The sequence below is a fragment of the Medicago truncatula genome, chromosome 1, assembly GCF_003473485.1.
Source record: "Medicago truncatula cultivar Jemalong A17 chromosome 1, MtrunA17r5.0-ANR, whole genome shotgun sequence".
Lineage (NCBI taxonomy): Eukaryota > Viridiplantae > Streptophyta > Magnoliopsida > Fabales > Fabaceae > Medicago > Medicago truncatula.
This window is the reverse complement of record NC_053042.1, coordinates 23615460-23626609: the sequence shown is the minus strand read 5'-3', so window position 1 is coordinate 23626609 and position 11150 is coordinate 23615460. Positions and strand designations below refer to the sequence as shown.

General features: G+C 38.2%; 1 protein-coding gene across 1 annotated transcript; it reads left to right on the top strand.

Moving 5' to 3' along the window:
* Positions 1-4086: 4086 nt before the first annotated feature.
* On the top strand, positions 4087-8754 carry LOC120578167 (uncharacterized; the record flags this gene model as incomplete). Its single annotated transcript, XM_039830471.1, has 2 exons — positions 4087-4113; positions 8350-8754. Coding segments are annotated over exons 1-2 (432 nt in total), but the record flags the coding sequence as incomplete, so codon positions are not given.
* Between the last annotated feature and the right edge of the window lie 2396 nt (positions 8755-11150).

Below are 11150 nucleotides of genomic sequence, written 5' to 3'. Positions count from 1 at the left end.
GAAATTGGGAATTTGGGTTAGATTTTGATTCTTTGATTTTTGGGTGAATTTAGTGTAGGAATCATTGTTTTAATGTTAGAAATAGGTTCTGGTTGCATACAACATTTCATTGCACATCTGTAAACTGATTTGGGGAGTGAAATTGAGGAAATTGAGATTTTTGGGAAAAACCTGCATTCTGCCCGTACAGACATTCATTGCTCGCCCCGGCGAGTAACTTGTCTCACCTCACGAGTGAGCAATCTTAATGGCTCGCCTCGCGAGCTGAACCACTCGCCATGGCGAGTTAGTGAGTGAGAACCTTGATTTTTAAATTGTTGTTATAAGGTATAAGTTGGTTAGTTTTGAGTGCCTGGATTTTTTTAGAGAGGACTGGGACAATTTTCAGATTAAAAAGATGAATAGGGAGCTTAAAAATGAGGATTTAGTGAGAAAAATGTCAAAACTCCCGAGAGCACCCGTTTTCTCGTTTGCCACGGCGATTAACCCATTTCCTGAGTTCGCCATAGCGAGCAGATGTGCTCGCGAGGCGAGTTGCCCAGTATCTGAAGCTGTTTGCTACGTAATTGAATAATGTTGAATGAACTTGATGTAGGAGCATGATTAAGATTAATTGCGTGTTTTTCTGGAATTTTTGGATTAATTATTATGGATTATTGATTGGTTGTGATGTATATTTATATTTAAATAAATTATACTTGTTGTTGAATTCTTTTCAAAGGTTGAGGTATTATTAATTGGATTGTCGAGGTGAAGTCATATTTACATATATGCATCGATGAGTAGTAGTTGTCGTTGTATGCATTGTCGAGTTGTATGTAGATATACACAGGTGGAGTCATTGCATAATCATATAAAGTGGGAGGGCTCATGCCCTGGAACGCCTTGTCGTTCAAAGCGGGAGGGCTCATGCCCTGGGACACCTTGTTGTTCAAATTGGTGAGGGCTTATGCCCTGAGAATGCTTTAACTATTCAAAATTCGGTGAGGGCTTCTGCCCTGTGCATGTGTATAGTTGCATTTGTTGAGGAGTCTTAGTGGTGTCGTCATGTCAGCGCATGAGTCGTTGTTGGTGATTGAGTAATAATTCTTACTATTGATTGAAGACGAATATGAGTTAATGATGTGATCATGACATATATATATATATATATATATATATATATATAATATGATGTATTGATGATATTTAGGGTGTTAGATTCAATTGATGAATTATATATCTATTATTATTGTTTGTGAATCTCACCCCTTCTATAACACCCCGTTATCCCAAAGCAATTAAATAATAAATATAACATCAGAGTTTAACACCAAAACGGGCATGTCACACTACTTTTCAAAATTTTTTTTTTTTTTTTGATAAAGCTAGAAAATGCATTAAAAGAATAAAGGAAAAGTACAAAATTGGGGGGACTAAGCCAATACCCAATTAAACATAAAAGACCAAAATATTTCAGAAATTCCCCAAGATAGCATTGAAGTCACCAACAAAAGACCAGGGACCAGGGTTATCATTCAGCAAAGTAGACAGGTCTAACCAAAGTTGCCTTCTAGTAGTATACAGAGTAGATGCAAACACAACAGCAGTGTAAATCAGATTGCCATCACAAACATAGGAGAAGGCTATACATTGAGAGCTATTCATAAGTAAATTAGGATGATACTTAGTGTTCCATAGGCACCAAAGAGTATTAGTGCTATTTTGAACCACACCACTATGGAGATTTAACCTATTCCAATACCAATTAGGGATATAATTAGGAGCCACCAGAGGTTCAGCAAGAAAGAGAAAATCTGGTTTGTGTGAATTAATCATATGAAATAAATGTATTTGTGTTTCAATGTTTCCCACTCCTCTAATATTCCAATAAATGTATTTCATTATTGTTGAATATTGGGATTATGTGAAGTGTTAACTGACTGGCTACAAGCCTTTGATCTAGTATTCACTGTGTCAGCATAATAATCCTGAGAATTAGCCAGAATTACCATCTTTCTTGTTTGGAGATCTTTGCTTTTTTGGCCTTCCTCTTTTACCTTTAGTACCAGGGTCAGATGGAGTGACCAAAATCTGTGATGCACCAGCAATATTGTGGGAATCATTATCAATTGTAGGGTCCATATCTGTGTCAGATGCTTACTATTTAATAAACATCTTTCATAAAACATCAATAATTTGCAGCGGAATATTCTTCAAACATTAAACATCAACATCCAACAATAAATTCTGGCACAAAGGCCCCAACATAAATATTCATCATTAATTGTTTCAATAACAATAAAAGGCTCCACAAGAGGTTTCCAAAATTTGATACATAAGGAATGAAAATAAATAAGTAATCTCATCCCATACGTATCAGAGCCCTAGACACTTGAGCCACCACCTACTACTCAGGATCACTTGCAAGTTACCCATAGGAAGGGCAACATTTCCAAGTAGAAGGGGTGAGATTCACAACAATAATAATAGATATAAAATTCATCAATTGAATCTAACCCCCTAACACAATAATAATTATCCAATATACATATATATTTCATAATTAACAACATCAACAATAAGTGGTAAATTCAACCAATAACAACGACTCATGCAACTACTAGACAACACCGCTAGACTCCTCAACAATGCTACTATGCACATGCATGTGGTACCAATTTACAGGGCAGAAGCCCTCACCGAATTTTGAATGGTTAAAGCATTCATCAGGGCATAAGCCCTCACCAATTTGAACAATAAAGTGTTCCAGGGCATGAGCCCTCCCGCTTTGAACGAAAAGTTGTTCCAGGGCATGAGCCCTCCTGCTTTATATGTTATGCAATGGACTCCACTTGTGTATATCTACATACAACTAAACAATGCATATATATATATATGACTTACAACCCCACAATTAAACAACATGTATGATTTAATTAAATGTAAACATACATCACAGTCATCAACAAGTCAGCATAATTAATCCAACAATTCCAGAAAATGCACAATTGATCATAATCATGTTCGTACATCAAGTTCATCCATTTCTATTCAATTAAAGAACAAACAACTCAGATACTGGGCAACTCGCCTCGCGAGTGCATCTGCTCCCTATGGCGAGCTCAGGAAAAAGGTTACTCGCCGTGGCGAGTACGAGGCAAACGAGAAAAAGGGTGCTCTCGGGAGTTTTGACATTTTTCTCACTAAATCTTCATTTTTAAGCTCCCTATACATCTTTTTAATCTAAAAATTGTCCCAGTCCTCTCTAAAATCATTCAGGCACTCAAAACTAACCATCTTACACCTTATACAACAATCTAAAAATCATGATCTCTCACTCTCTAACTTGCCATGGCGAGTGGTTCTGCTCGCGAGGCGAGCCATGAAGTTGTTCACTCGTGAGGCGAGACAAGCTACTCGCCGGGGCGAGCGATGAATATCAGTACGGGCAGAATGCAGGTTTTTACAAAAAATCCCAATTTCCTCAATTTCACTCCCCAAATAAGTTTACAGATATGAAATGAAATGCTGCATACACTCAGAACCTATTTCTAACATCAAACCAATTATTTCTACACTCAATTCACCAAAAAACCCAAGAATTCAACATAAACCCAAAATCCCCAATTTCTACCATAAACCTGTTAAATCAAAATCAGAATTAAACATCTACACTACTGAAGTAAACCTCACCCTTACCTTAATTCAGACGAACAAATGCACAAAAATCTGGTTCACTTGGCTCTTCTCCCTTTTTCTCCCAAAACTTGTCTGTTGTACGTGGAACTGCTTTCTGAATATTTCTTTTCCTAATTCCCAATACATAACTCCCCTTTATTTCATTTAACTTCCCCTTAATTCTATTAATTTCTAATTAAATCCCCAACCTCCAAAATAATAATAATTCTCACATTATTCTAATTAATATTAAAATAAACCATATAATAAGATATAACACACCACATATCAATAATAATTATTTAAAATCATATAAAAGACTCTAAATAAATCATAAATAAATAAAATAACGACTAGGGTGTTACACTTTCTTCTTGGAAATGTTGCCCTTCCTATGGGTAACTTGCAGGTGAACCAGAGTAGTAGATGGTGGCTCAAGTGTCCAGGGCTCTGGTACGTAACGGGATGGGACTTAGTTGTTATAGTTTTCATTCCTTATGTATCATATTTTGGAACATGTTGTGGAGCCCTTATTTGTTGTTTGAATTATTTTGATGAGGCTTTTATGCTAGGATTATTTATTGGAGAATTAAACATTTGATGTTGATGTTATTTAATGAAAAATATTCCGCTGCAAGGTTTTGGTGAAACTAATAAAGTTAATGTTTAATAAAATCGTATTATATTCTATTTAAGAAATTTTGAAAAGTAGTGTGACATGCCCGTTTGGTGTTAAACTCTGATTTATTATTTACTATTTAATTGTTTGGGATAACGGGGTATTACAATTGGTATCAGAGCAGGTTGGTTCGTCCGGCCAAGTAGTAGAGTCGTGTTGAGCCACATAGGATAGAGTGTCAACTTTAATGTTGTCTTTTGTTGTTCTGATTGTTGTTTCTTATGTAGAATTTTGAGATGGCTGGTAGAAATGATGCTGCTATAGCTGCTGCACTTGAGGCTGTTGCTCAAGCTGTAGGCCAATAACCAAATGCTGCTGCTGATAATGATGGAGTAAGGATGTTGGAGACCTTTCTAAGGAACCATCCACCAACATTCAAAGGGAGGTAGGACCCTGACGGAGCTCAGAAGTGGCTCAAAGAGGTTGAGAGGATTTTCAGAGTCATGCAATGCAGTGAGGTGCAGAAGGTGCGGTTTGGTACGCACATGTTAGCTGAAGAGGCAGATGATTGGTGGGTAAGTCTTTTACCCGTGCTTGAACAGGATGGTGCTGTTGTGACCTGGGTTGTGTTCAGGAGAGAATTTATGAACAGGTACTTTCCGGAGGATGTCCGAGGTAAGAAGGAAATTGAATTTCTGGAATTGAAACAGGGGGACATGTCTGTGACGGAGTATGCTGCGAAGTTTGTGGAACTCGCTAAGTTCTACCCTCACTATACTGCGGAGACTGCTGAGTTCTCCAAATGTATAAAGTTTGAAAATGGTTTGAGAGTTGATATCAAGAGGGCTATTGGCTATCAAAAGGTAAGGAATTTTTCTGAATTGGTAAGTAGCTGCAGGATATATGAAGAGGATACGAAAGCTCATTACAAGGTGATGAGTGACCGCAGAGGTAAGGGACAACAGAGTCGTCCGAAGCCATATAGCGCCCATGCTGACAAGGGTAAGCAGAGATTGAATGATGAGAGGAGGCCTAAGAGGAGAGGTGCTCCTACTGAGATTATTTGCTTCAAGTGTGGTGAGAAAGGCCACAAGAGTAATGTTTGTGATCGAGATGAGAAGAAGTGCTTTAGGTGTGGTCAGAAAGGACACACCTTAGTTGATTGTAAGCGTGGGGATGTTTTTTGCTACAACTATAATGAAGAAGGTCATATCAGTTCGCAGTGTACGGAGCCTAAGAAGGTTAGGACAGGTGGCAAGCTGTTTTCTTTGACTGGTACGCAAACGGTTAATGAGGACCGACTTATCAGAGGTACTTGTTTCTTTAATAGTACTCCTTTAATTACTATTATAGATACTGGTGCTACTCATTGTTTCATTGCTGTTGATTGTGCATATAAGTTGGGTCTTGTTGTATCTGATATGAAAGGAGAAATGGTTGTTGAAACTCCAGCTAAGGGTTCAGTAACTACTTTTCTTGTTTGTTTGAGTTGTCCATTGTCTATGTTTGGTAGAGACTTTGAAGTCGATCTAGTATGTTTGCCGTTGACGGGTATGGATGTAATTTTTGGGATGAACTGGTTAGAGTATAACCGTGTTCATATTAATTGCTTTAGTAAGACGGCGCATTTTTCTTCTGCTGAAGAAGAGAGTGAAGCTGAGTTCTTAACTACTAAACAGTTGAAGCAATTGGAGCGTGATGGAATTCTAATGTTTTCTTTGATGGCATACTTGTCATTGGAGAATCAAGCTGTGATTGATAAATTGCCGGTTGTGAATGAATTTCCGGAAGTTTTTCCTGATGAGATTCCAGATGTGCCACCAGAGAGGGAGGTTGAATTTTCTATCGATCTTGTTCCCGGAACGAAGCCGGTGTCGATGGCACCTTACCGTATGTCAGTGTCCAAGTTAGTTGAATTGAAGAAACAGTTGGAGGACTTGCTTGATAAGAAATTTGTAAGACCGAGTGTTTCACCGTGGGGAGCGCCGATGTTGTTGGTTAAGAAGAAGGATGGTAGCATGAGGTTGTGTATAGATTACCGTCAGCTGAATAAAGTGACGATAAAGAATAGGTATCCACTTCCGAGAATTGACGATTTAATGGATCAGTTAGTGGGTGCTCGTGTGTTCAGTAAAATTGATTTGAGGTCAGGTTACCATCAGATTAAGGTGAAGGATGAGGATATGCAGAAGACGGCCTTTAGGACAAGTTATGGTCACTATGAATATAAGGTGATGCCTTTCGGTGTTACTAATGCACCTGGTGTGTTTATGGAGTATATGAACCAAATTTTCCATGCTTATCTGGATAAATTTGTGGTTGTGTTTATTGATGACATCTTAATTTATTCTAAGACTGAAGAAGAGCATGCAGTGCATCTGAAGATTGTATTGCAAGTGTTGAAAGAAAAGAAGTTGTATGCCAAGTTGTCCAAATGTGAATTTTGGTTAAGTGAAGTAAGTTTTCTTGGCCATATTATTTCTGGTAGTGGTATTGCAGTTGATCCATCTAAAGTTGATGCAGTATCACAATGGGAGACTCTAAAGTCAGTTACTGAGATTAGAAGTTTCTTGGATTTGGCTGGTTATTACCGCAGGTTCATAGAGGGATTTTCGAAGTTAGCACTTCCATTGACTCAGTTGACCTGTAAGGGTAAGTCTTTTGTGTGGGATGCTCAGTGTGAGAATAGTTTTAATGAATTGAAGCGAAGGTTGACGACTGCTCCTATTTTGATTTTACCGAAGCTGGAAGAACCTTTTGTTGTTTATTGTGATGCGTCCAAGTTGGGCTTAGGTGATGTTTTGATGCAAGATGGCAAAGTGGTAGCTTATTCAATTATTTGATCAAAAATAATTGAATATGAGGCAGAGAAGATGGCTTGAGTTGTTAAAGGATTATGATTTTGGGTTGAATTACCATCCGGGTAAAGCTAATGTGGTTGCAGATGCTTTGAGCAGGAAGACGTTGCACATGTCTGCTATGATGGTAAAGGAGTTTGAGTTGCTAGAGCATTTTAGAGACTTGAGTCTTGTTTGTGAGTTGTCACCTCAGAGTCTACAGTTGGGTATGCTGAAGATTAATAGTGATTTCTTAAATAGTATCAGAGAAGCACAGCAAGTTGATGTCAAGTTTGTTGATTTAATGGTTGCTAGTAATCAAACTGAAGATAGTGAGTTCAAGGTTGATGATCAGGGTGTGTTGAGGTTCAGAGGAAGAATTTGTATTCCTGATAATGATGATTTGAAAAAGTTGATTTTAGAAGAAAGTCAAAGAAGTAGCTTAAGTATTCATCCGGGAGCTACAAAGATGTATCACGACTTGAAGAAGTTGTTTTGGTGGTCTGGGTTGAAACGTGATGTTGCTCAGTTTGTTTATGCATGTTTGACTTGTCAGAAGTCTAAGGTTGAGCATCAGAAGCCTGCAGGGTTGTTGACACCGTTAGATGTGTTAGAGTGGAAGTGGGACAACATTTCCATGGATTTTGTGACGAGTTTACCGAATACTCCAAGAGGGCATGATGCCATTTGGGTTGTTGTCGATAGGTTGACGAAGTCGGCACACTTTATTCCGATCAATATTAGTTTTCCGGTAGCTCAGTTGGCGGAGATTTATATTCATAATATTGTGAAGTTACATGGAGTTCCATCGAGTATTGTGTCGGATAGAGATTCGAGGTTCCCTTCTAGATTTTGGAAGAGTTTGCAAGATGCCTTGGGTTCTAAGTTGAGGTTGAGTTTGGCTTATCATCCGCAAACAGATGGTCAGTCGGAGAGAACGATTCAATCGTTAGAGGATTTGCTGAGAGTGTGTGTACTTGAGCAAGGTGGAGCTTGGGATACAACAACAGTTACCATTCGAGTATTAGTATGGCACCGTTCGAAGCTTTGTATGGTCGGAGGTGCAGGACTCCTTTGTGTTGGTTTGAGTCGGGAGAAAGTGTAGAGTTGGGACCGGATTTGGTTCATCAGACTACGGAGAAGGTCAAGATGATAAGAGAAAAGATGAAAGCGTCGCAGAGTCGACAGAAAAGTTACCATGACAAGCGTAGGAAGGCCCTTGAGTTTGAAGAGGGAGATCATGTGTTTCTGAGAGTCACTCCTATGACAGGTGTAGGACGTGCGTTGAAGTCTAAGAAGTTGACTCCTAAGTTTATTGGTCCGTATCAGATATCTGAGAGGGTTGGAACAGTGGCATACAGAGTGGGTTTGCCACCACATCTTTCGAATTTGCATGATGTGTTTCATGTGTCGCAACTTCGGAAGTATGTAGCGGATCCTTCGCATGTTATTTCGAGAGATGATGTGCAGGTTAGAGACAACCTTACAGTTGAGACCTTACCATTGAGAATCGAAGACCGTGAGGTGAAGAAGTTGAGAGGCAAGTATATACCTCTAGTGAAGGTTGTTTGGGGAGGAGTAACTGGTGAAAGTTTGACTTGGGAGCTGGAGAGCAAGATGCGGGAGTCTTATCCAGAGTTGTTTGCTTGAGGTAATATTTCGAGGACGAAATTCTTTAAGTTGGGGAGAGTTGTAACGCCCTAGTCGTTATTTTATTTATTTATGATTTATTTAGAGTCTTTTATATGATTTTAAATGATTATTGTTGATTATGTGGTGTGTTATATTTTACTATATGATTTATTTTGATATTAAGTGAGAATTATTATTATTTTGGAGTTTGGGGATTTAATTAAAATTAATAGAATTAAGAGGGAGTTAAGTGAAATAAAGGGGGAGTTAAGTGTTGGGAGTTAGGAAAAGAGAAAGTCGAAACTGTTTTACGTACAACAGAGCTTTTGGGAGAAAAACCAAGAACAAGGGAGATGAGCCAAGAGAACCAGAATCCTGTAGAATTTGTTCATCTGATTTAAGGTAAGGGTGAGGTTTGCTATCAATAGTGTAGATTGTAATTCTGATTTTGGTTTAACATGTTTCTGGTAGAAATTGGGAATTTGGGTTCGATTTTGATTCTTTGGTTTTTGGGTGAATTGAGTGTAGGAATCATTGTTTTAATGTTAGAAATAGGTTTTGGGAAATTGGCGAGTGAAATTGAGGAAATTGGGATTTTGGGAAAAACCTGCATTCTGCCCGTACAGACATTCATCGCTCGCCCCGACGAGTAACTTGTCTCGCCTCGCGAGTGAGCAATCTTCATGGCTCGCCTCGCGAGCTGAACCACTCGCCATGGCGAGTTAGTGAGTGAGAACCTTGATTTTTAAATTGTTGTTATAAGGTATAAGTTGGTTAGTTTTGAGTGCCTGGATGTTTTTAGAGAGGACTGGGACAATTTTCAGTTTAAAAAGATGAATAGGGAGCTTAAAAATGAGGATTTAGTGAGAAAAATGTCAAAACTCCCGAGAGCACCCTTTTTCTCGTTCGCCTCGTACTCGCCACGGCGAGTAATCCATGTCCTGAGTTCGCCATAGCGACCAGATGTGCTCGCGAGGCGAGTTGCCCAGTATCTGAAGCTGCTTGCTACGTAATTGAATAATGTTGAATGAACTTGATGTAGGAGCATGATTATGATTAATTGCGTATTTTTCTAGAATTGTTGAATTAATTATGATAGATTATTGATTGGCTGTGATGTATATTTATATTTAAATAAATTATACATGTTGTTGAATTCTTTTCAAAGGTTGAGGTATTATTAATTGAATTGTCGAGGTGAAGTCATATTTACATATATGCATCGATGAGTAGTGGTTGTCGTTGTATGCATTGTCTAGTTGTATGTAGATATACACAGGTGGAGTCATTGCATAATCATATAAAGTGGGAGGGGTCATGCCCTGGAACGCCTTGTCGTTCAAAGCGGGAGGGCTCATGCTCTGAGAATGCTTTAACCATTCAAAATTCGGTGAGGGCTTCTACCCTGTAAAATGGTACCACATGCATGTGTATAGTTGCATTTGTTGAGGAGTCTTAGTGGTGTCGTCGTGTCAGTGCATGAGTCGTTGTTGGTGTTTGAGTAATAATTCTTACTATTGATTGAAGACAAATATGATGTTAATGATGTGATCATGATATATATATATATATATATATATATATATATATGTATAATGATGTATTGATGATATTTAGGGTGTTAGATTCAATTGATGAATTATATATCTATTATTATTGTTTGTGAATCTCACCCCTTCTGCTTGGAAATGTTGCCCTTCCTATGGGTAACATGCAGGTGATCCAGAGTAGTAGATGGTGGCTCAAGTGACTAGGGCTCTGATACGTAACGGGATGAGACTTAGTTGTTATAGTTTTCATTCCTTATGTATCATATTTTGGAACATGTTGTGGAGCCCTTATTTGTTGTTTGAATTATTTTGATGAGACTTTTATGCCAGGATTATTTATTGGAGAATTAAACATTTGATGTTGATGTTATTTAATGAAAAATATTCCGCTGCAAGGTTTTGGTGAAACTAATAAAGTTGATGTTTATTAAATAGTATTATATTCTATTTAAGAAATTTTGAAAAGTAGTGTGACATGCCCGTTTGGTGTTAAACTCTGATTTATTATTTACTATTTAATTGTTTGGGATAACGGGATGTTACAATTTGGTGAAGAAGGAAGAAGAAGAAGGAAAGCCCGATGATGTGAATCAGTTGATGATTGATCGGTGATGGTGGCTGTGAATCGGTGATGGAATGGAAGGGTGATGAGAGTGATGGGAGCGAGGAAACGCGTTTCAACTTTTGTGAGGGAATGAAATAATTATTTTTTTTATTGGAGGATATATATTATACTGGGTATAATTTTTTTTTTTTGAGACCCATCATTGAGGGAGGCCCAGCTCGTTTGAGCTGTTTGCACCCCCTCATAGCAATTTGTGTTTGTAAAATATAGTAATGAGCATTGAGTAG